The following is a 26,310-nucleotide window of genomic DNA, read 5'->3' on the forward strand; positions in this document are numbered from 1 at the left end:
GAACCGAGGTCAGACTCACCGGTCTGTAGTTTCCCGGGTCACCTCTTGATCCCTTTTTAAAGATGGGCGTAACGTTGGCTATCTTCCAATCCTCCGGGATCACACCTGTTTTCAGAGATAGGTTGCAAATTTTCTGTAGTAGTTCCGCTATTTCCTCCTATTGACATCTATTAAGTATTGTACTGTTTAAATAGACAGGTCTTAAAATCTTTCCGAAATTGCTGATAAGTAGGGCTGGAGTAATAAGAGCATTCAAGCATGTATTCATTACTCCTGCTTGAAACGCCAGAGTCCTATCTAAAAATTTATTAAAACGGCACGCTTTCGCTGAAGGAAAATAAAACCAGCCTAAAATGAGCAACAAGATAAGATGGGGCCAACCCAAATAAGACTTTGTAGCAAATACATCCAAATTGAAACAACACTCTAGCCTCAAACGGCAACCAGTGGAGCCTTTGATAATATGAGCTGATATGATCATGTTTTTTTAGATTAAAAATCAATCGAATTGCTGTATTTTGAATTAATCTTAATCTACTAGTTGTTTTTTTTAGGTGTCAGGTCAAAAGCGCGCCGGGACAAAGGCGCGCGTAGACAATTGAGCACAGCGCGGAGGCGCGCGCCAAAGAAAATTACTGTTTTTAGGGGCTCCGACGGGGGGAGTGGGGGGAAACCCCCCCACTTTACTTAATACAGTTCGTGCCGCGTTGTGGGGGCATTGTGGGGGGGTTTGGGGGGTTGTAACCCCCCACATTTTACTGAAAACTTCACTTTTTCCCTGTTTTTAGGGAAAAAGTTAAGTTTTCAGTAAAATGTGGGGAGTTACAACCCCCCATAACGCCGCTGCGATCTGTATTAAGTAAAGTGGGGGGGGGCTCCCCGACAAAACCCCCCGTCGGAGCCCCTAAAACAGTAATTTTTATTCGGCGCGCGCTTCCATCTTGCGCTCAGTTGTCGGCGCGCGCCTTTGTCTTCCGCGATTATGTCTATGAACCGTTTTTTTATGAGCACCCAAATAAACATTACAGTAATCCAGCATTGAAAGAATTGATGATTGAACCAGTATTTTAAAAGGGGGAGAAAGTTAGGACTGGCTTTTACGTATGCAGTTACCTTGGTCGGTTAAGTGCTAAAAATTGAAGCTTGAGGAATGGTCTGAAATTTGGCAGTTAAAGTTTAACACTAAGAAATGCAAGGTCATGCAAAAATCCCAAAGGGGACGGTACAATTTAGGGGGTGAAGAACTTTTGTGCACGAAAAAGGAGCGGGGAGAATGTAGTGCAGTGGTTAAAGCTACAGCCTCAGCACTCTGGGGTTGTGGGTGCAAACTAGAGAATGACACGGGGAAAAAATCTGTCCCCGTCACCGGCCCACCATCCTCTGCACCGCCCCGTCACCGCCGTTCCCTTCACCGCCCCGTCACCGTCACCGCCATCCCTTTCACCGCCCCGTCACCGCCACTGCCATCCCATTCACCGCCCCGTCACCGTCCCCGCTGCATCCATATAAGCCTTAGTACTGTAATATTTAGCTTATTCCTTTCTTATAAATCAAAGTTCCTGCTGCTGAACTAGAGAAAGAGATGTTCAGCTGGCAGGGCTTTGTTTATAAATTTTTATCAACACAACTAATATACTATTTTATCCTAAAGCAAAAAATAAATAAATAAATATAATTTTTTTTCTACCTTTGTTGTCTGGTTTCTGCTTTCCACATCTTCTCATTGAATTCCTTCCATCCACTGTGTGTCTTCTCTCTGCGTCTTCTATTTGCTGTTACTGTGCCTCTCCCTTAACCCCCTCCCCCCCAATTGGTCTAGCACCCATCTTCTTCCCTCCGCTCCCGCATAGTCTGGCATCTGTCTTCTTCTCACTCTGTCTTCCACATTTCCCTTCGGGGTCTGTTCCTCTCCACCCTCCTTCAATGTCTGTCCTATTCCTTTCCACCACCACCCTTCCCTCCCTCCTTTACCATCTGTTCCTTTCTACTACCCTTCAGCTCCTCTCGCGTGGCCTATCTACCTTCCTTCCTCTTATTTTCATGGCACGTTACAATGTAATTTGTGCAAGCCACTGGAGCCTGCAAGCTCGGTCCCTGTCCCATCCCCACAAACCATCTCGCTTCTGTGCTCCTATTTTCTCCATTTCTAATATCTCCCCTATGTATCTGTCATTGCCCCCCCTGTGTCCATATACCATCCCCATGGCATGTCCCCTTTATGTCTCTGTCCCTATGCCCCATGCACATAATTTCCCCTCTTTCTGTTACCTTCCTGTGTCCAGATTTCCCCTATCTTCCTCTTCCATACCAGTGTGTCTCTTCTTTTCAACCCCCTCTAGCTTTTTTTCCCTCTTTCTTCCCCCCCCCCCCCCCTGCTTCTAGCATCTGGCTCACCTGCCAGTCCTTCCCTTTCTTTCCTGCTGTGGGTTTTTCTTTCCGACTTCATCCCCTTGGCCCAGAATCCTTTTCCCTTTCACTCCCTCCTTCCAATTTGAGCCGGGAACACTAGCGATCACACGGTCCCCGCAGCCACTACCTGCCTGCCCAATCGATCCTAGTGTTTAGCCAGCTCTCTCCCTTCTCCTCACCTTAGTTTATAGATTTTCTTTTTCGGCGACCTGCACGCTTTCCCAAAGAGCCGCGCACGCGCGGCTGCTCAGTGTTCAATCTTCTGCTCTGCTGCAACTTCCTGTTTCCGGTTGCGTCAGAGCAGAAGATGAAACTGAGCAGCAGCGGGTGCGCGGCTCTCTGATAGCGTGCGGGTCGCCGAAAAAGAAAATCTACAAACTAAGGTGAGGAGAAGGGAGAGAGCTGGCTAAACACTAGAATCGATTGGGCAGGCGGGTGTGAGCTGCGGGGACCGCGCGATCCTTCATGCCTCACTGCGGGGACAAGACCATTCACCGCCCCGCGGGCGGTGAATGGCCTTGTCCCCGTCACCGCAGCGACTGCTAGTTTTCTTCCCCGTTTTCGGCGGGTGACCCGCGGCTAAAATGCGGTGGCCGCGGGTAAACCGCCACCGTGTCATTCTCTAGTGCAAACCCACGCTGCTCCTTGTGACCCTGGGCAAGTCACTTAACCCCCCCATTGCCCCAGGTACATTAGATAGATTGTGAGCCCACCGGGACAGATAGGGAAAATGCTTGAGGACCTGAATAAACTCATGTGAACCGTTCTGAGCTCTCCTTGGAGAACATATAGAAAACGAAATAAATAAATAAACTTGAGTGTGACAGTATGTGATGATATTAAGGTGGTCAAACAGGTTGAAAAGGTGACGGCGAAAACTAGAAGGATGCTAGGTTGCATAGCTGCTTTTGAGATGCGCGCCATATAGAGTAACCAAACTCTCTATACCCGACATGGCCTGTGTTTCGGCTCCAAAAGGGTCATCCAGTAGATGGCACCATTTCTGTTTTTTCAAACCATGGAGCGCACGAGCGACAAATTGTTTTCTGACATTTGGAGGTTCCTTGAGAGTTTCAAACGCCTTGAGATTGAGATGTTTAAGTGCATTTGCACCATCTACTGGATGACCCTCCATACCCCCTGAGGCAGGCTTCCATTTTGGAGCCGAAACGTGGACCGTGTCGGGTCTGGAAGAAACCACAAGATAGATAGTTTGGTTACTCTGTATATTTTATATTGCAATAATTGGCTGTATTTAATCAATTGTGCTTTATAACACAAGGCTGATGTGTGCTGTCTCTTTCCCACTTTCCCTTTGTTGTATATTGACCGTGGGTTGATGTGCCTTGTTTTATGTATCACAGTTTATCCACTAAATACCTGGTTTTACTCTTTTTTTATTGGGGATGTTTTTATCTGTGTTCATCAGTAATACCTAAAATCAGAAGCCCTAATGGGACTAATATTTTAAATGACTTTAATGACCGGGAAAGGCACCTGGCCATTTAAATTGCCTGATACAAAATACTGCCATAAAAACGATCACAAACAGGAAGACATTTGATCATGTCACTCCCCTGCTAAAAAGTGCAAACTGGCTACCAATCCCACACCGAATCTTCTATAAAAAGCTATTCTCTCTTTCAAGTCCCAGAATACTAAAGAATCGGGCTTCATTTACAAGCTTCTTATTCCACATGAACCTTTAAGAGTCCTAAGATCTTCCTCTCAACATCTTCTTCGTACACCGTTTTTGAAAATCATTAGTACGTGTCGGGCCTCTTCATCTGGAATTCCTCGCCACTTGATATCAGGGCTGAACCAAAATTAGATAAATTTAAGGGCAATCTACAATGCTACCTCTTCCAAGATGCATATGATTGCTGAACAGACTTGGTGACTGCCAGGGTTGTTGAATAATCTTAATTCCATAGCTTCCCTATTGTTTCTTACCTTTTATGTTTCCTTTGCTTTTAAAATTGTAGTTCTCCCCACTTTCCTATTGTTTTTATGTTTGTCAGGTATTATTTAGTCGGTACTTACCGGTTTGTTTCCCCCCTTTTTTAAAAATATGAATTGTAAAACGCTTAGAATTCATGATTAGCGTTTTATCAAAATTTTAATAAACTTGAAATTTGATGATCCCCAGAAACAACTTGCAGCGGCTTGCATGAGGTTGGAATTGTACTGAACATTTCATATGGTTAAAAACACAAGGTTGTGCATAGAAATTTAAAATAAAATCATGTTTATTGAAGTGTATCCTATATACTATAAAAAAAATAGAGAGAGTTTTCTTTCTATCCCATCTTCTTCTTCACTTTTGTGGATCAGGTTGTCTGGTTGTTTTCTGGGATAATACCAACTTGGAAAGGTTTACAGTGTTCCCCCGGTCATACGCGGTATTCTCCGACCGGGACTTCCTGTGCTAAAGTCGGGCTTCACCAATCAGGAGCTGCGTGTCAAAGCAGCTCCTGATTGGTGAAGCCTGACTTTAGTGCAGGAAGAGGCAGTCGAAGCATACCGCGAGTGATTTCCTTCACTCGCCGGTGCTCCAGCTGCCCTGGAACGGAACCCCCCGTGAATATCGGGGGGGGGGGGGGGGGGTACTGGACATCTAATTGTACTATTCCGACTTTACAGAGGGTTCTAGAATAACTGTGTAACTTTTTCCCCTTTCCTCTCACAGGGTCACCCTGGGTTTCCTGGCTTTAATGGCCTTGAAGGGACTCCAGGAGTCAAGGTAGGCTTTGTTTATCTAGCAGGGCTGATATTCGCCTCCAAAGCGTAAAAAGACTCATTCAGTAGATACATTTTTGAGGCAGTTCATTTCATCATATCTCCTGTGTCTGCCTTTTGTCTGTCATCAGATGAAGCAGGCAAGTATAAGCAGCTTTGGTTCTTAGGAACCAGTAGTGGATCAGATTCACAGAATATCTACAGGAAGTATTCAGTAGATCTGTCTGAATGCATATGATCTCAAATCCCATTAAGTTGTACATTTTTCTTAATCCTGGAGCTTTCAGATAAGTGTCCTGTTATCAAATTACTCTCATAGGAGGTAATTTAATAACAAGGCATTTATGAGAAGCATGGGGGGATGGACTATCCCGGCCTCCATCACCTCTCTGCTCCTCCATGCCACGCTCACACCCCCTCGGTACCTCTTTAAATTTTCTCCAGTGCGAGCAGCTTCTCAGGCCTGCTGCTCACGCTGGCCTGCCTCCCCTCTGAAATCACTTCCAGGTCGCCGAGCCAGGAAGTAATGTCAGAGGGAAAGCCAACACTGGCTCAGTCAAGCCAAAAGGCCTTAGGCTCCTCTCTCTGTATCCCGGGATACAGAGGGAGGAGCCTAAAGCCCCAATTAGCTTGACTGAGCCAATCAGGGTCTTAGGCTCCTCCCTTTGTATCCTGGGATACGAGGGAGGCCTTGATTGGCTCAGACACTTAAGACCCCTCCTTCTTGGGAGGGGCCTTAGGTGTCTGAGCCACTGGGAAGGGGAAGGCCTGCCATTTTGCAGTGGCAGGCCTGAGGAGGAGTGGCAGGCCTGAGGACTGGACATCCCTCCTGTTGTCAACTAATTTCAAGGTACATGGGAGGTTCAGGGAGTGGGGGGGTAGGGTACATCTGGTGGCAGGAGGGAGTAGGCATCCCTCCTGCTGATTTTTTTTTTTTTTTTCTAACGAAGGGGAGCGGGGAAGAGGAGGGGAGGGGTCGGTTGGGGGCTGGGGGTTAAGTTTGGCAGAAGGGTTTGCCGCAGCAAGAGGGAGTGGGTATCCCTCCTGCCTCTTTAGTACTGAGATCATGTGGGGGGGGGGGGGGTCAGGAGGGCCTGGCAGGGTGGCAAGTTTGATGGGGGTTAACATGGCAGGATAGAGTGGGTATCCCTCCTGCCAATCTTCATTTGGGCATGTCAGAGGTTCAGGAGGGCTGGGGGCCAGCGGCAAGAGGGAGTGGGCATCACGGGGGGGGGGAGTGTCACAGGGGGACAAGACCATCATCGGGGGGAACTTTTTTCTTTTTTTTTAATGGGGCAGATATTGTGCGTGTGTAACACACGCACAACATCTATGCCATTAAAAAAAACAAAGATAAAAGCCCCAACAGCTGAGTGGCAGGAAGTTGCTTTGGGGCTCCCCTGCCACTCAGCTGTTCAGAGCGACTGATAGGTCGGGATTATGACGAACCTCCGTGCAAATCCTTTGCATGGAAATTTGTTGGAACACTGATCGCTGTTCCACAATCGGCCAAATAATCAGCCAACAGCGTCTTAGTGACCGTGTTTAGTGCATCTAGCCCTGAATCACTTTCTGAACTTTCCTTTTTCCTGGTAAATAATAGTGAAACTTCATCTGATCTTTGCCAGTGCTACACCTTTCTGCATATCTGAATGAGGTGTAATCATTATTTTTGTTTTGTCATGCGAAACCCAGAAATTAACATGTCTCTTTTCATAGGGTGAACCAGGGGATGTGGGTCCACCAGGTCTTCCCACAGTCATAGATGAAGAGGGGTCGGTGGTTTCAGGTACATTTAATTTTCCCACCATAATTTTCTAATTTGAAAATTATACCTAGACTAGTGTTTTAGCCCGTTACATTCGTTACAGTAACGGGTGCTAGAATAGCCCCACCTACACCCTGACTCTGACCCCACCCATGTCCCGCCTCTATATTTAAGCAGCATAAATTTGTTCTACTCTTTGGGACCTGTGGTCTGTCTCAGTATGGTAACTCTTATGCTTCTCTGGCTTACTTCCTTTTGTTCTCTAGTCACCTCCTGCCTCATCCCATCCCTGTACACCATGTCCTCCCTATCTCTCCTCTTTCCCTCCATTCCTGTGTACCGTCTCCTCCCTCTCTTTACCCCTCCTATGGTCTGGTATCTTTATCCTCTTTCCCAGTCTGGCATCTCTCTCCCCTCTTTCTCTTCCCCCCCCTTTTTGTTCTGGCATCTCTGTCTTTCCCTTTCCCTCCCCCTGCCTTAGTCTTGAACCTCTTCCCCCTCCTTCCTATCCCTGGTCTGACATCTCTCTATTCTCTTTCTGTCCCCCACCCCCACCCCCTTTCCCATCCAGTAGTCTTAATATCCCCTTTCCTTCCTCTTCCTCCCATGGTCTGGCATCTCTATCTGCCCCTTCCCTAGCAGGTCTGGTCCTTTACTTTACTTTTCTCCCCATCCCTGAGGTCCAACCATGCTATTCCTCCCCATCCCACACTGCGTGATCCATCCCCATCCCTCACTACTTGCTCACCGATCTCCTTGCGGTGCTGCTCTAACTCTTTGCTCATAGGCAGCATGAGTGAAGTAAACACGCTGCCTCTGGTGACCTGGAAGCTTTCTCTCTGCTACTGTTTTCCGCCTATGTGGGGGCAGGAAGCAGTAGCATAGGAAAAGCTTCTGGGTCATCGAAGGCAGTTTGGTTACTTCACTCATGCTGCCTATGGCCGAAGAGTTAAAGCAGCAGCACTGCGAGAACAGTGAGCAAGCACCGGATTTTGTGAGGGGAGGTCAGCAGCAGGGGACTCCAGATAGGTGCGTTGGCCTTGCAGTGGGGTGGGTGGACAGGGGACCTATAGCCGCCGGCAGCCTGCAGCCGCCGACAGCCGCGGCAGCGAATACCTTCATCTTGGCTGTCCCGCGCAGGAGCAGCGCCCGACCCTCCGCCTGGCCCTGTTTGCTGTTCCGAGCTCGGGGCAGTTGTAGTCGCCACGGACATACGGAACACGCAATTCGAAGTGCGCATGCGCGGCTTAGGGTTTTATTATAGAGATATTATTTGGAGGATTCTAATGCACTTTGGCTCTGTGCATGTTTTTTTTTTTTTTTAACTGTCAATTTGTTTCAGACAGCTGTGGTTAAAATAATCATATGAAGCCAAAACCTAGTTTTTGCATGGTTGATAGTTCATCTTAAGTGGCTTTTTTTCCCCCAATATGGAAAACAAGATTGAGGTGGGCATTTATCAAGGGACGTTAACCGATTTAGTGCACTCTAAAAGTGCTAACATAACCATTATAGCCCATATTCTATAAGAGGTGCCTTAACTTAGGCATTAAACGGAAAATGTTGTTTAAATGACGTTTCGAAGTGCTTTTCGAGGCACCTACCAGTATTGTGTCTCCATAGGGGCTTTACAGCGCCTAATGCCACTGTGGGCATGGCTAACACTGGAAATAGCATTAAGTGCCATAAAGATCCTATAGGGGCATGATTCACGTCGGAGGTAGGCCTTGAAAACCCTGGCCTACTTTTTCGGTCCCTTCCTTTGCTGGAGGCCCGATTTTCTAAATGGCACCATCGTGTGATTGACACGCAATGAGCAGCTGTTTTAAGATGGCTGCCGACAAGGGCGCTGTTAGAGAATCTGGGCCTATATTCCTGTGCTAAATCGAATTTGCGCTTTAGGACTTTTTAAGGTCTTCCTGCCAGTTATTAAATCAAATCAGTTATGATATTGGCAGGAGGAATGAAGTAAGAGAAATTGCTCACCATTAATCTGTTAATTCTTACTAGAAATATGTGAAATACAAGGCACCGATTACTGAAATAACATAATACAATATTTCAAAAGGCAGTTTATAAATCAAACACTTCAAGGAGATTTGGTGCAGGTGATGCTTATAATCTAAATTAAACCAAACCTGTAGGCTTATATACCGCGTTTTCTCCAGAAACAGTAGAGCTCGGCACGGTTTACAAAAATTAGAAAAGAGAAAAAGTACAATGTCTACTGAGTTTGTAGCTATTTGTCATGATAGGTCCTCCAGGAGATCAAGGTGTTCCGGGACCCTCAGGTTTTAAGGGGGATGAAGGATTTGCTGGCTTCCCAGGTCCTCCTGGTCCACCAGGATTTCCTGCATTAATTCAAGGTAAGTGTGGTTTACAGCTGCTACCAGTATCTTAGTTTGTGGGGGTTTTCCACTTGGAAGTCTGTATTTTCCGTGGCATTCTTAGAGAACCTCCAAGAGGCGATCATTAATTTATCTACCTGAGTAAGAAAGAAAGTAGCGAGCATGTTGAAACAAGTCTTTGCATGTTGTGACATGTTTCAAGGTTCCTAATGCACAGTTGCAGCTCAGTGCGAGTCTAACACGGGGTCTGTTTACTGCGATAAACCGTGGTCACCGCAGTAAATCCACAGGAATGGAGACATTTGCAACTGGTCCGCAGGAATGGGGACAAGACCTTTCAACGCCTTGCGGGAATGGGGAGAACACCTTTTCCTGCCCCGTGGAAGTGGTGAAAAGTCTTACTCCTGTAGTAAAAAAAAAAATTGTGCCCGTGTCAGACTCGGCATCTTCTCCCCAGCTCTAGAAGCCTGGACCAATCAGGCCTTAGGCATAGTGGTCCGCCCATCCCCACTAATCCTAAGGCCTGATTGGCCCAGGTGCCTAGCCTGGGCCATTCGGGTCTTAGGATTAATGGGGATGGGCGGATCCGCTATGCCTAAGGCCTGATTGATCCAGGCTTCTAGAGCCTGGGCCAATCAGGCCTTAGATTTAGCGGGGATGGGCCGGAAAGGGGCGGGCCCGTCTCATTTCCACGAGGTGGGCCCGTCGGCTGGACAGCAGCAAGACCCGTCCAGCCGACCAACATGTAAAGGTTAGTTTGGGGGGGGGGTCGTCGGGCTTTCCGGCAGAAGGACTGGGCATCCTTCTGCCCGTGATTACCAATTTGGGGGGAGGGGGGTTCCAGGGGGGTTCCGGCAGGAGGACTGGGCATCCTCCTGAGGGCGATGGGACAGGCGGAGATCCCTTGCTGCCATAAGTATAGCGGCCGCGTCTACTTACAATGTAGACCAGCATTTTGCTGGCCTACATTTTAAGCGTCTCTTCCTCTACTAGGGAGACGCGTAGGGCCGCCTAGGTTCGCCTAAGACCCTTAGGCGAGCTTAGGCATCTTGCGGGTCTCCCTAGGCTCCCAGAGGCGCCTTCAATATAGGCGGCCTGCCTGGGAAGCATTTTTTTTTTAAACGTGCATCCCGATTGGCTGATTAGACAGCTGTAGGACGCCTACAGCTGCCTAAAATCGGGACGCACTTTGGAGAATCAGGCCCTAAAAGCCCAACTCATTCATTGTGGGCCATGAGCTCTTTACACTGGGCGCACACATACAATCTGTCACCAGCTAGTAGATAATCATAGATGGAGCACTAAGTTCAAAAACATTGGCTAGCGTCCATCGCACTACTGCAAGGTTCTCAAATCCAGTCCTTGAGTCGTACCCAGCTAGTCTAGTTTTCAGAATATCTACAATGAATAGTTCATGAGAGAATTTTTCACACCAAGAAGGGCAGTGCGCGCAAATCTTATCTTATGAATATTATTGCAAATGTCCTGAAAGCCTGGTTGGCTGGATTCGCCCCAAAGACTGGGTTGAGAACCACTGCTCTGCTGGACTGCTGTGTGCATTTTTTTAAGCTGATAAAAGTCAATTAAAATTGCTTGGAAGGGAGGTTGATTGATCCAAATTATTTGCATTTATTTGGAATGCTTTATGTTTGTTCGTCACTGACCTGTGAAAGAACTGCAATTCATTAGCGCTAAAATCAGGATAAATCCTAATTGATTCTTGTGAAAACTTTCCCTCCTAATCTCTTTGGACTAAAGGTCAGTGGATGGGAGATAGGGAGGAATATGGTATTCAAACTCCAATGGTCACTTATCACACAGAAACAGCTGTCTCTTATTTGTCACACAAGACAACACCCTTTTGCAGATTTCACCCAACACTTTATGTTAAACATACAGAGTTATGTTCACAATCTTTCTCCTTCTTTTAAAGCACACGTTAGGGCAGTGGTCTCAAGCTCACGGCTCGGGGGACACATGCGGCCCGCCAGGTACTATTTTGAGGCCCTTGGTATGTTTATCATATTCACAGAAGTTCAATAAAACAGTTTCTTGATCATATGTCTCTTTAGCTATAAAATTACAATATTATTATTAAGACTTAGCCAAAAGGAAAGATTTATAAACTATAAAGAGTTTTACCTCATGCAAAATTGTCATTTCTTTAATGAGACATTAACTATTTTTTCTGAGGCCCTCCAAGTACCTACAAATCCAAAATGTGGCCCTGCAAAGGGTTTGAGTTTGAGACCACTGCATTAGGGATTATTTTGTAACTGATGTCAGCCTATTCTTTAAAGAAACATAGTCACCTAACCAAAAATGCATAGAAGCAAGCTCTTAACTCCTGCCATAGAACTGATGGGTGGGCACTTCCTGCCCATGCTCTGTCTTGTCTTCACCTATATGTACACACCTGCCTGCAAAATACATGCTATGTAAGATACGCACATTTTACAGAATAGTGCCTAGGCGAAATATGACATGCTTATATGCACACATATCCACTTGTGTGCACTCTTTCACCAACAACACTTCTCTGTATTGGTTCAATCAATCATTTTGTCAAGGCTGGATTACTGCAATTCAGTGTATTTGGGTCTTTCAAAGGTCAGTCTGCAGAGACTTCAATTAATACAGAACACTGCAGCTAAACTTATCTTTGGTAAGAGTAAATTCGATCACGTAACCCCTCTTCTCAAGGAATTACATTGGTTTCCAGTGTATCTCAGAATTCAATTTAAGTGCATTTGTATTGCATTTAAAATCCTATTTGGCATTTTTGCCACTTTAATTCCTTTAGACTGGAATGTTCATAGATCTCATCTTGCCAGAAGTTCTCAAAAATTAAAAGTTACATTTCCCTCTCTCAGTGGTAAAAACGAGAACCTTTAAGAAATTTAGTCATTCTTTTGCTTTTAAATTAACCAAATTTCTGAAATGCTTTACGCGTTTACACTAAGAAGTTTAGGTTCTTTGCTTTATTCCGGAAAGTTCTGACAACTTTTTTTGTTTGCTAAACATTTTGGAAATTAACTATCTCAGTCTACTTTTTCTTGTCAAGTTTATGTATTATGTATTACATTATTGTTAACCGAGTCGAGCTCCTCTTGGTTGATGACTCGGTCTATAAAACTACGTTTTAGTTTAGTTTATTCTAATGATCATTCACAATCACCACCTTGAATAAAGTACTTCAGACTAGAGCAGTGTTTTTCAACCTTTTTTGGGCAAAGGCACACTTGTTTCATGAAAAAAATCACGAGGCACACCACCATTAGAAAATGTTAAAAAATTTAACTCTCTGCCTATATTGACTATATATAAAGTAATTCTCTTGAATAGGAATCAAATAAACACAAAGAAAGTATTTTATAATTACTTTATTACGAAATAAAAATTATAAAATACTTTATTCAGTGCGAAACCTGGGCCTGTTTGGCTGAACACAAAGCTGATATTCTGGCTGGAATCGAAGAAAGACACACACGTAGCTCTTTGTCAACAGCTCTCAGTCTCTCTCTGTATTTGGTTTTTATAGCATACAAAAAATAGACAAATATACCCTCCATCCTTTTACTAAACCACAATAGCAGTTTTTAGCGCAGGGAGCTGCGCTGAATGTCCAGCGCTGCTCTTGACGCTCATAGGCTCCCTGCGCTAAAAACCACTATTGCGGTTTAGTAAAAGGTGACCATATTGTAAAATATAGACAGCAGATATAAATTCAGAACTGTGCATAGTAAGTGAAGGGAAGTTTTCATCTCTGGGAATTTACCCAGTTAACTATTAAGTTATTTGGGCAAATTCCTTTGAAAACTGTGGTAATACTGCCTCCACTTTGCTAAATTTAAAATAAAATCATTTTTCCTACCTTGTCTGGTGATTTCTGGTTGCACTTTCTTCTTCTGACTGTGCATCCAATCTTTCTTCCCTTCTATCAGCCTGTATGCTTTCTCTCCTCCACACCTCATTCCCTCCCCCAACTTTTTCTTCCTCTCTCCCTGACCTTTCTTCTTTCTTTTTTTCTGTTTCTCTTCTTCCTTCTGTTTCCCTGCCTGCCCCCTTTCTTTCTTTCTCCCTGCCGTTCCCCAAGCCACTGCCACTAGCCGTCTGCCATCGGGGAACAGGACCCACCAATGGATAACAGGCCCCAAAGCCGACGCCGACGCATGCTCTCCCTGACGTCAATTCTGCAATCGGAGAGGAAGTTCCGCCCAGCCAGGCAGCGATTGGCTGGCCCGAACTTCCTCTCCAACTGCAGAATTGACGTCGGGAGTAAGAAGACTTATCGGCTAGATAGATTAGATCGCCAAGACAAAGTGAGTCCTGGGTGATCGACTCACTTTGCCTTGGCGAGCTACTGAGCCCCTGCCTCAGGCCCCCTGTCAGCTCCGGCCCGGCGGCCCTGCGGCACACCAGGCAACTCTAGTGTGCCGCGGAACAGCGGTTGAAAAAACACTGGACTAGAGAATGATACGGGGACAAAATTTTTCCCCCGTTCCCGGTGGGAACTCATTTTCCTGTTCCATCCCAGCAAGTTCTTTTCCTGTCCCTGACCCATTCCTGCATCTCTGTCCTCATCTGCGCAAGGGTATAGGGTATATCTGACGTGATTTTACAGATTTTCACACGGGAGGAAGAGTAAGTGTGGAGGAAAGAAGCATACACAAATATTAAAGTCGAATCTATAGGAAGGCATCATTAAAAAGAAAAGGTTTAAGTTTAGTTTTAAATCTTTGCAGGGAGGTTTGTGGCAAGGAGTTCAATTTAGTGGGACTGACAACAGAAAAGACTGAGTTTCGAGTATAGTCATAGAAACATAGAAGATGACGGCAGAAAAGGGCTACAGCCCATCAAGTCTGCCCACTTATCCGCTTACAAAACCCCCTGTCTATGCCCTAATGACCCAATTTCCTTATCTTGACCCTCGTAGGGATCCCACATGGGTATCCCATTTATTCTTAAAGTCTGGCACGCTGTCTGCCTCGATCACCTGCACTGAAGCTTGTTCCAATGATCAACCACTCTCTCTGTGAAGAAATACTTTCTGGTGTCGCCATGAAATTTTCCGCCCCTGAGTTTGAGCGGGGTGCCCTCTTGTGGCATGAGGGTCCCTTGAGAAAGAAAATATCATCTTCCACTTCGACACGTCCCGTGAGGTACTTAAATGTTTCGATCATGTCTCCCCTCTTCCTACGTTCTTCAAGAGTGTAGAGCTGCAATTTGTTCAGTCTCTCTATCGTACGAGAGACCCTTGAGCCCCGAGATCATCCTGGTGGCCGTCCATTGAACCGATTCAAATTCTGCGCACATCTTTACTGTAATGTGGCCTCCAGAATTGCACACAGTACTTCCAGTTGAGGTCTCACCATGGCCCTGTACAACGGCATTATGACTTCAGGCTTTCGGCTGACGAAACGTCTATATGATACAACCCAGATATCTGCCTTGCCTTAGATGAAGCCTTCTCCACTTGATTGGCAGTTTTCATGTCTGCACTGATGATTACTCCTAAATCTCGTTCTGCTGAAGTCCTAGTTAAAGTTTCTTCTCCGTTCAAGAAGTATGTCCCTGCATGGATTTCCGCTTCCGAGGTGCATGACCTTACATTTCTTAGCATTGAAGCCTAGCTGCCAGGTTGAGGACCAACTTTCCAATGTAAGCAGGTCCTGCGCCATATAATTCTGTAAACTGCATTCACTTACTATATTACATAGTTTGGCGTCATCGGCGAATAGTGTTATTTTTACCTTGAAGCCCTTGAGTCAGATCCCCTATGAATAAGTTGAAAAGGGAGTGGACCCAGGATCGAGCCCTGCGGCACTCCACTGTCACCTCCGATGTTTTAGAGAGGGTACCATTAACCACCACCCTCTGAAGTCTGCCACTCAGCCAATCATTGACCCATGCAGTTAGTGTCTCTCCTAACCCCATCGATTCCATCTTGCTTAGCAGCCTGCGGTGTGGGACACTGTCAAAAGCTTTCCTGAAGTCCAGGTACATGACGTCCAAAGACTCTCCCAAGTCCAACTTTCTTGTTACCCAGTCAAAGAAGCTGATGAGATTGGATATGGCAGGACCTACCCTTGGTGAATCCATGCTGACTGGGATCCCGAAGATTCCCTTCATTCAAGATCGTGTCCAATTTGCTTTTATTAGATGTTTCCATGAGTTTGCACACTATTGATGTGAGACTCACCGGTCTATAATTCGCAGCCTCTGCCCTGCAAACCCTTTTTATGCAAAGGAACGACATTAGCTAATTTCCAGTCCAGGGGAACTTTCCCCTTACTTAGGGAGAGATTGAATAGCTCAGCCAACGGTTTCGCCAGGACATCGCTCAATTCTCTGAGCATTCTTGGGTGCAAATTGTCTGGTCCATGGCTTTGTTCACCTTGAGTCTGCCAGTTCACTGTAAACTTCACCTGGTGTGAACTCAAAATTCTGAAACGGGTCTTCTGTGCTTTGTGTTGCCTTCAACTGGGGACCGTGTCCCGGGTGCCTCACAGGTAAAGGACTGAGCAGAAGTATTCATTCAGTAGTTCGGCTTTATCGGAATCTGCTTCCACGTAACTTCCGTCTGGTCTTCTAAGGCGTACTATCCCGCCTGTGTTCTTTTTCTGTCACTAATATACCTGAAGAAGGATTTTGTCCCCCCTTTTTAATGTTTTTTGCCAGAATTTCTTCCACTCGAAGTTTTGCCTCCCTAACTGCCATTTGACCGCTGGTAGACCTGTACCTATATTCTACTTTTGCCTCTCTTTTCTCCGTGCGCTTGTAGGAGAAAAACACTTTTTTCTTCTCCTTAATGAGGTTGCAAGATCTCCGCGGTGAGACCATTGGGGTTTATTGTTTCTTTGTCGTGTATTTACTGATTTTATGAAGCAGCTAGTTGCTTCATGTATGTTGATTTCAGTGTTAACCACTTAGCTTCTACAATCATCAGGTCTCCGCTTGGTCCTGCAGCGTCTGATGGACGAAATCTCCCATGCGTGCAAAGTCTGTGCCCCGGAAATTGAGTACCTTTGTTTTCGTGTTTGATCTAGGGAAGCCTTTCCTAAGGTTGAACCATACTATATTGTGGTCGCTGGAGGGCTAGCCGTATCTCCTACTGAGACCTCTGAAACGCTTTCCTCCCCGTTGGTGAGTACCAGGTCGAGGATCGCCTGGGCCCTAGTGGGCTCCGTTACCATTTGTTTGAGATGTGCTCCCTTTATGGAGGTTAAGAGCCTCCTGCTACCGCTGGTTGTCGCTGAAAATGAGTTCCAGTCTGCATCAGGCATATTGAAGTCCCCTAGCAGTACAGCTTCTCCTCGTATGTAGTCGTATGTAATCTGTCTTGATGGAGAAACCACAAGGAGGTTGTGGTGGGTAGAGTGGAGAAGGAGTTAGGTGTTGTGCTAGAAAGAGAGGATAACCAGTGGTTTGTTGTCTTTAAATACAAAATATGTTATTCTGTAGGTGACAGATAGCAAGTGCATATGCTTCTAGGAGGGGAGTCATGTGATCAAGTGTTGGGAAACCTGTAAATCATCTTGATAGCAGTATTCTGGAGAAGCGGGATGCGATGAAGATCTATTTTGTCTAAGGTCCTTACAAAGAGAATTGCAGTAGGTCTAACTGGGGCAAGCACTAAATAGATTGACAGAGGTTTCACTTAACTATTTTTCTTGAATTAATAACTTATTAAATTAAATAACATAGTTCTCTCTCACCTTTCCAGTTGCAAAACAATGCCATTTTACAAACTATTCACCACTTCAAACATTTTGTCAGCATAATCCTGTGAACAAAGTGAGGTGATTTTTCTTTGTTTTCAACTTTGAAAGAGGCATGCAAGAAGGTCCCCCCCCCCCTCCAGAACCTACCCATTAAGCTCCCCAGCCTTCCATACCATCTGGTGATCTAATGACTAGTAAAAACATGGAGCAAAATCCCTTCTGCCCAGTGCCTTATCGGCGTCAAAAAGGTTGCTTTGACCTCCAGCAGCAATATTACGAGATTGCCCACTGGAGATTGCAGCGGCCATTTTTGGAACTGGAGCTGGCACGTACAGGTCAGCTGCGGATCATTCTTGCCATGACTATGCCAATATACCACCAGGATACTAGGGCCTATGTGTGAGTCCAGAAGAGGGGCTTCTTTAGTTTAGAGGGAGAAGAAAGTGGGTAGCATCTTCGGTTGGCGGGAGGTGAGGAAATCATGGGACATAGCACAAAAAAAATCCGAAACCTAAATAAGCTGAATGCAAATTTCATTTCAGCACTAAAACCAAAACAGAAATTCAGTCGGTCGAATGGATGAACTGCATTTACCTTGTAAATAAAATAGTTCTGTATGCAATAGTATATTAACAGTAGCTGGTAACAAATATGGCATGGCTTTATAAAAGTTTTCATGTCCATGATTAATTGCCTTTTGCCGTTTTCTACAACTATGAAGACAGAATTGCCACTCTGAGTGTTGGAAATATTTTGTCTAGGTACACCTGGAGCTCAAGGATTTCCAGGGGTTCCAGGAATCAGAGGTGAAAAAGGAGACCCAGGGAGGACAGAATTTGGATTGCCTGGACCTCCAGGGCCAGATGGTTTACCAGGACCACCTGGACCCCCAGGACTGCCTGGACAACCTGGCTCAACAAGTATGTTGCATCTTTATACATTATAGCAGGGGTGTCAAATGTCAGTCCTCGAGGGCCACAATCTAGTTGGGTTTTCAGGATTTCCCCAATGAATATGCATGAGATCTATTTGCATGCACTGCTTTCATTGTATGCTAATAGGTCTCATACATATCCATTGGGGAAATCCTGAAAAACCCCGACTAAAATTGCAGCCCTCGAGGACCAACATTGACACCCCTGCAAGTTTATAGATACATTCTAATCTTATGGAACATTTGTTTTATGTTTTTACTTTATACTAAAGTTCCTTTTGTCCAATTTGAAAAATGAACGACATAATGAGATTCAGGTGTCAAAAAAAACATTATAGACTAATTGTTAATTTTTCAAATTTACCAACTTAAATGGTAAAGATGTTGGTTCCTGATACTTGCCTTTGATGCAGAGTCCTGGCATATATTGAACGTATAAAGTCAGGTTGGGGAGAAGTGAGGAAACAGAAGAAGGAGTGAGTAGAATGCATAACGTTTATTACCACAGGCCAGACTAAGGAGTAAATTTGAAGGGTCAGTATCACCAGCCCCTCAAAATGGGAGAATAGGAGCATAGGATGAAGAGGTGATAGGCTCAGAAGTAATCTAAGGAAATACTTTTTTACAGAAAGGGCGGTAGATGCATGGAATAGTCTCCCAGTAGAGGTGGTGGAGACAAAGACTGGGCTGAATTCAAGAAGTCGTGGGATAGGCATGTGCGATCTCTTAGGGAGAGGAGTTGATGGTGGATGCTGTGGGTGGCCAGACTGGAACACGGCGGGCCTTTGGGAAGAATGGAGCGGGGGCCACACGCCATCTTTTTGAAGTAAAAATATGGTAACCTTACTGCAGATAGAATAAAAAGGTGGTTGCCAACAAGATGTAGGAAGCAGTTTTTATTAGAGGACCCAGCACAGCCCATGTTTCGGCAGATGTACATCACAGTGGTACAGCGCTTCCTGCTAAGTGTGATCGGCGATGATAAAAGAGTCCGAGGAAGTGTTCTTAGCTGCACATGCAGTAAGAAGGCTGTGGCCCACTTTACTTCTGAATGGTCAAGTACTAAATGTCCCAGTCGGTCACGCAAATCTGAATGGTCGGTGCTGGTGCCCAGACCTGACACAGCATGTCTGGAGATAACGCCACCAGCAGCAAAAAAAAAATGCTCTCCACCAACAGCTGAATACCTACCACATAGAGTCTTACCAAATAGCTTCCCAGGTCCTCTTAAAGGCTGGGCTTAATAAGAGCTCTGTGGAAAAATAGCAGATGTGTTCCCATGGTGATTCCAGGGTACAGACTTCCCAGCAGCCTTCGGCATATCCAGCTAACAGGCCAACACAAGTCTTAGTTAACCCATTGACAAAAATGCTTTGAAAACTAGTTGTCACCTCACATGTGGTGTACAATTGGCACTTTTTCCCCCCCATGCTCTGTTAGGACTGATTTGTAGGGAACTTAATTGCAGCCTTCCAAATGCAATCTTTTAATCCTGCATACACAAAAGTTTAAATAAAATTTTTTTTAAATGGTCATTATCCAGCACAGTGCTACTCATCCCTTTCCGAAGGCACACATAGTCATTCGGATTTTCAGGATTACCACAAACAATATACATGAGATAAATTTGCATGTACTGGACTTCTTTTTTCTGCAAATCTATCTCACGCATATTCATTATAGTTAGGGTCGCCAGATGTCTGGGAAAACCTGGACATGTCCTCTTTTTAGAGGCTGTCCGAGTGCCTGAAGGGATTTCCGAAACCTGGCAGTTTGTCCAGATTTTGGAAGTCCCTGAGCTCAGGGCTGTGTTTGGAGGTCCTCTGTGTGTGGACATCGATGCAATCATATCATATACACATGCGCATTGGATTAATGTCTGCAGATGTGCAGAGACCCTCCAGACATGGCCCCGAGCTCAGGAAAGGAACCAAAGGTTCGTATGAGGGCAGGGCTGGGGGTTGAACAGGGCGGAGCTGGAGGCGGAACAGGGTGGGATGGGATGGGGTGGGGCCAGATGTCCTCTTTTTTTCTAAAAAGGAAATCTGGCAACCTTAATTATGGTAATCCTGAAAACCCAACTGCCAGGTTGTACTTCAAAGACAGCATTGAGAAGCCCTGATCCAAAAACTTTTTCTAGAAATGAAGGGATGTGTTTCTCATTTTACAAAGAAAAGAGCCCCATTCTGCATAACATTTAGTTTAATTCCACAATACCTAATAAGAAATTTGACATGATCATAGAATTTTTTAAAAATCATACTCGTTTAAAAAAAAAAAAAAAATGGAATAATTCATTGTTTGGGGCATGGTCACAAAATTCAGCTCTACCACTCTGTTGATATTTTAGAGAAATATAGGGTCTTGAGAACAGCACTGCAGGTTTCCGCTGCTTACATCTGCTTCAAAAATGCTGCCCTCATCTCATATGCTTTTGTAAATTCAAGTTCAATTTATTTAATATACCGCAAATATAAAACAAAAATGTTAAAATCTAGGGGGCTCATAATTGAAACAGAAATACGTCTAAAAACCGGCCTAAATTGACACTTAGACAATCAGTGAGACAAGTTGTCCAAAGTGCCGATAATCGAACTAGGTTTTAGACGGGTATAATGAACCAAAAAAGAAGGGAGTCCAGAGAACATAACTAAAAAAGTGATTATATTATATTTGTAAGGAATTCAGTAGGCTATAGGAAGAATATACGTATTCAGTTTTAAGAAGTGGAGTCACATGGTCAAATTTTGAACATCCATATATCAGTCTAACCGCCAGTGCTTGTGTATTGACTTTATGACAATGGCTAATGAAACCCGGCTTGTTCTGTGGACAAAGATGTGATGTGTTGGTTTTTTTTGCTCCATGTTCTAGGTCCCATCTTCAGACCTGCACGTATACAGATAGGAGAACCTGGACTACCTGGACAGCCTGGACCGCGGGGTCCACCTGGAGCCATAGGACCAATCGGCTTTAAAGGTCTTTCTTTTCATGAAGTCTAGAGCAGAGCAGAATGACCAGCATATCTGAGGTGTGGCCTATGCTAAGGGCCGGATTATAGGGCTGGGCAATAAAGCGAACTGTGAGACCTCTGCAAGGCAGCTTGCATGCGTGATTTTTTTTAAACAGCTGCTGCCCGATAGTCAGCGTTAATTAACCGGTCAGGAACGGCTCCTGCACAAACAAAGAGAAACTGCAGACGAGCGCGCAAGGTGCAGGCTAGGTTTATTAAAAACGATTATTTGTTGCGGTTGATGTCACCGCCTTTGTACAAAGCAGGAATGGCTCCTGGCCAGTTAAATAGCACTTCTTTAGCACTCTCCAGACCAGTAGAGGTTAATCTTTACGAATGGGTATATATCCAATCATGACCAGCAGGTGGAGACTGAAAACAAAACTGTGGGACAGTATATAATATACTCCCTTCTCTATTTACATCAGTCTTCTTTCAGTCTCCAGCAGGTGTTGAGTGATCTGTACCCATCTCCCTTGGTAGGGCTGTTGGAATTTGTTTAGGGGGTTTCTAGTCCCTGTTTTTGGCCGGACAGAGCTTGGGCGGGCCCTGTTTGGGGGTCCAGTTAAATAGCACTTAGCCCACTAAGCGCTAATATTCAGAATGAGACTTAGCCAGAAGTCCATGAAATTTAAAGTGCTGGCCGACTAAGGGCTCCTTTTACTAAGGTGCGCTTGCGTTTTTGGTGCACTCAGGATTTTAGTGCACGCTAAACCCACGCTACACTTCTTGAACTAGCGCCAGCTCAATGCTGGCATTAAGGTCTAGCGTGCGGGGCAACTTAGCGTGCACTATTCTGCGCATTAAGGCCCTAACACACCTTTGTGAAAGGAGCCCACATTTAGTGTCGAATCGGTCTGCTTAAATAACTGGCCTGTCTGGCTGCTATAAATGGAGCCAGTCAGTATTTAATATCAACATTGGTGGCTACGTTTATAGCGGGCAAAAATACATCTAACATAGTAACATAGCAGATGATGGCAGATAAAGACCCAAATGGTCCATTCAGTCTGCCCAACCTCACCCTCTCTTTATAATTAATGATTTAATTTAAATTTTCCTTCTTCTTAGCTCTTTCTGGGCCAGAAACCCAAAGCTCTGCCTGGCGGTTCATAGACAACGGCGCGAAAGACAAAGGCACGCCCAGACAATTGAGCGCAGCGCGGAGGCGCACACCGCTCAAAATTACTGTTTTTAGGGGCTCCGAAGGGGGGTTTTGTTGGGGAACCCCCCCCCCACTTTACTTAATAGACATCGCACCGGCGTTATGGGGGGTTTGGGGGGTTGTAACCCTCCACATTTTACTGTAAACTTAACTTTTTCCCTAAAAACAGGGAAAAAGTGAAGTTTTCAGTAAAATGTGGGGGGGTTACAACCCCCCACACCCCCCACAATGCCCCCACAACGCGGCGCGATGTCTATTAAGTAAAGTGGGGGGGTTCCCCCCCACGCCCCCCCCCATCGGAGCCCTAAAAACAGTAATTTTGAGCGGCGCACGCCTCCGCGCTGCGCTCAATTGTCTGGGCACGCCTTTGTCCCGGCGCGCTTTTGACCTGACACCCTGCCTGGTACTGCGCTTAGGTTCCATCTACTGAAGTCTCCGTCAAAGCTCGCTCCAGCCCATCGAAGCCCTCCCTGATATTCAACGCCGGTCACCGGAGAAAGTCCGACATTGAATATCTGGGCTCAGGGCCGATCGCGGGAGTCAACTGGGCTAACTCCTGCGGTCTGACTATCGGGCCCCTTGTCCCTTTTTTTTTTTTTTTTTTTACTGATGTTTGAGAAGTGGAACCTCTTTTTTTTTCACCCGGGCGCTGGTAAGGGCACTTATTTGTTGTGGGACCAACGATCACACTGGCAGGCCGCAGCAAGCGTCTCACCACACAATCCGCTTGCACTCCAAATGAGAATAAATCACACCAGAGGTTAAACGGCAGAACGCCAACTTTACTTCTTCTTGCAAAACCTGAAGAGACACGCGTGTGTCAACAGTGAACAAGTTTCTCTCTCGAACGCAGTCCAGCTATGTACACTTCTCCTATACCAGTGGTCTCAAACACGCGGCCCGGGGGCCACATGCGGCCCGCCAGGTCCTATTTTGAGGCCCTCGGTATGTTTATCATAATCACAAAAGTAAAATATAACAGTTTCTTGATCATCTGTCTCTTTAGCTATAAATGACAATATTATTATTAAGACTTAGTCAAAAGGAAAGATTTATAAACTATAAAGAGTTTTATCTCATGCAAAATTGTCATTTCTTTAATAAGACATTAACTATTTTTTTCTGCGGCCCTCCAAGTACCTATAAATCCAAAATGTGGCCCTGCAAAGAGTTTGAGTTTGAGACCACTGTCCTATACCAAACATAATTTATTTCTCCATTTCCCGTTCAATGGGTAAGTTGGTGGTATTTACCAACAAACCCCCAAAATGCAAAGTTAAGATTTTCACTGGTCAGTTGGTGAGCTCTGACCAAAAGACATAGTTACTGCCCAAATCCAGATCCTAAATCTCCTCTGTAGTGAGGTCACAATGAAGAGACCGTCCAGGAAGTCCAAGGAGTGGTTTTTCTTGGGCTTCTGGAAGCTGTTGGAACTCCTGCCCTGAGCCCCTAGCACAGGGGTAGGGAACTCCGGTCCTCGAGAGCCGTATTCCAGTCGGGTTTTCAGGAGTTCCCCAATGAATATGCATTGAAAGCAGTGCATGCAAATAGATCTCTTGAATATTCATTGGGGTAATCCTGAAAACCCGACTGGAATACGGCTCTCGAGGGACCAGAGTTCCCTGCCCCTGCCCTAGCAGTTTCCAGTAAAATGCAGGCATCTTAAGTTTTTTTTCCCAGGCGTCGTTAGCCTTGATTCTGTTAATGGCGCCTAAATTGATACATGGCCGGTGTCCATTTTTGTAGACATCGCGTAGAATCCAGCCCACGATGTGCATTAACATGTGTTAGTGATGAGGCTGAGATAGTGGAGGGTGAAAAAGACCAAAGAGGGATAGTGGGAGAAGTGGAATTTAACCCCTTGTTTCCCTGATTCTCTTTTCACTGTTCTAACTATTGTAGTATTTTAATGAAGTCTATGTGTACAAGTGTTCTGGCATTCATCGCTTTGCACCTTGTGGGCTGTGTGTTATACAGGGAGAGCTGGTGACTGTGCGTGCGATGGAGGTGATACAGATCAGGGTCCCCCTGGCAGGCCTGGTGCTCTTGGTGTTCCAGGCCAACATGGGTTTCCTGGCTCGAAAGGTTTGCGCGGGGATCCAGGCTCCACAGGTCTTCCAGGGTTGCATGGACCTCCAGTAAGTTGGGATCATTTTTTCTGTTCTTATTTTTAGACATGTGCCCTTCTGTCCCCACAAACACATTTTCAGAGGAAAAACATACCCAGGCTTTCTTTATGAAAATCTGCCCACCTAGGGGAACAGGGGATTCAGTACTGTAGACCTACAAAAAGTCCGTGTAGTGCTTTCAGACTAAAAGTCTAATATGGACTTTCCAACCCCCCTGAACCTCTCTATCCCGGTTTTCTCCCTATTGGGATACAGGTAAAAGTATTCATTCTATGAACAGCTTGAGGACAGGCAGTTTCAAAGAGACTCTCCCAAGGGCAAATAGCAGCTCACCTGTGGGAAAAGCTTTGAAAATGAGCCTCATAGTAATCATGGTTTTAGCACCTTTCATCCAAATGAGGTTCCAGTGTTTCAGAAATAAGTATGCAGTCTTTTCGGGATGGGGGGTAGAAAATCTGGCATCAATGTTTTGGGCCTGATTTGTATGATAACTTCCTAAGTATACAGAACAGAAGGAGACATGTGGTTGGTATTGAACACCTTCCAAATGCCGCTCTTTAACCGAAAGTGATGTTTTCAGGGTCTCATTGAGACTCGGTGGTAGATAGGGGTGTTGCATTCCCATCATAAGATCTCACCAACACACACCAGACCTTCTGCTTTCTAACAAAGATTACAGTCTGTAAAATAAAGGGTGTTTCAGACTAGTGATAGGCAAATTTTGTGACCCATGGTCACAACTCATGACTAGCTTGACAATTGAATCAAGTTTCAAGTTTATTAAGTATTTGATTAATCGCTTACTCAAATATCTAAGCGATGAACAAATCATTCAATTTACAAATAAAACAGGGGTTATAAAAGACAGATGTACACTGAACAAAACATATTAAATTAACGACTAACAGAATACACAGAAAAGGGAAAGGCAGGGTAATGAAATACAATAATAATGATAGAAAGAAGGATGATTATGGTAAAAAACAATAGGAGGGAAATAAAAGAAGTCGCCTTATGAAAATAAGCAAAAATAGGCTGGGACTCCTAAATATCATAAGTGTCTTTGAAAAGAAAGCTCTTAAGTTTACTTTTCAATTTATCTAAGTTCTTTTCTTCTCTGAGTTCCAAGTTTGAGGAGCTGTAACAGAGACAATAAAGTGCCGCCGTGTATTAATAACTTTAAGTGAGGGCGTAACTAATAGATGTTGGTCAATAGATCTCAGTGATCTGATTGGGGTATAAGGGATCAATAACTTGTAGATGAAAGCTGGGGCTTTATATAACAGGGATTTGAAAGTAAGTAGATTTAGTTTATATTGAATTCGATGCGCTACTGGAAGCCTGAACTGAAAACTCGGAAGCAAATTGAGATGGTATTTGGGTCAATTTTATTAAAAAAATTTTCCACATATTGGGGGGCAATCCTATAACCTAGGTGTTCCCATTTACACGTGTTACACACTTATGTATTTAGAATACTGGCATATAGATCAGGGTTACCAGTTGTCCATGCCCACCAGTGCTCTGCCCACATGTACTTAAGACCATAAGAATAGCCAATTGTCCATCAAGCCGAGTAGCCCGTTCTCACGGTGGCCAATCCAAGTCCCTAGTACCTGGCCAAAACAACAAAGAGTAGCAACAGTCCATTCAGAATCCTAAAGAATAGCAAGATTCCAGAATCCCAAAGAGTAACAAAAGATTCCGGAACCCCAAAGAGTAGCAACATTCCAAGCGGAATCCCCAGAGTAGCAACATTCCATTCAGAATCCTAAAGAATAGCAAGATTCCAGAATCTCAAAGAGTAATAAAAGATTCCGGAACTCCAAAGAGTAGCAACATTCCAAGCGGAATCCCCAGAGTAGCAACATTCCATTCTGAATCTTAAAGAATAGCAAGATTCCATAATCCCAAAAAGTAACAAAAGATTCCGGAACCCCAAAGAGTAGCAGCATTCCAAGCGGAATCCCCAGAGTAGCAATATTCCATTCAGAATCCTAAAGAATAGCAAGATTCCATAATCCCAAAGAGTAACAAAAGATTCCGGAACCCCAAAGAGTAGAAGCATTCCAAGCGGAATC

At 45.0% G+C, this 26,310-nt stretch overlaps 1 protein-coding gene across 3 annotated transcripts in view; it reads left to right on the top strand.

Annotated features, from left to right (window-relative positions):
- Nucleotides 1–26,310, top strand: part of COL4A6 (collagen type IV alpha 6 chain) — a 457,507-nt gene that overhangs the window by 312,123 nt on the left and 119,074 nt on the right. For all 3 annotated transcript variants that reach the window (XM_033945312.1, XM_033945314.1, XM_033945315.1), the window contains exons 16-21: nucleotides 5,099–5,152; nucleotides 6,868–6,937; nucleotides 9,172–9,282; nucleotides 17,750–17,908; nucleotides 20,797–20,901; nucleotides 24,078–24,238. In XM_033945312.1, the coding sequence (XP_033801203.1) occupies nucleotides 5,099–5,152; nucleotides 6,868–6,937; nucleotides 9,172–9,282; nucleotides 17,750–17,908; nucleotides 20,797–20,901; nucleotides 24,078–24,238 (660 nt within the window). The remainder of the gene's footprint in view (nucleotides 1–5,098; nucleotides 5,153–6,867; nucleotides 6,938–9,171; nucleotides 9,283–17,749; nucleotides 17,909–20,796; nucleotides 20,902–24,077; nucleotides 24,239–26,310) is intronic.

This window comes from Geotrypetes seraphini, chromosome 5 (assembly GCF_902459505.1).
Source record: "Geotrypetes seraphini chromosome 5, aGeoSer1.1, whole genome shotgun sequence".
NCBI classification, from domain to species: domain Eukaryota; kingdom Metazoa; phylum Chordata; class Amphibia; order Gymnophiona; family Dermophiidae; genus Geotrypetes; species Geotrypetes seraphini.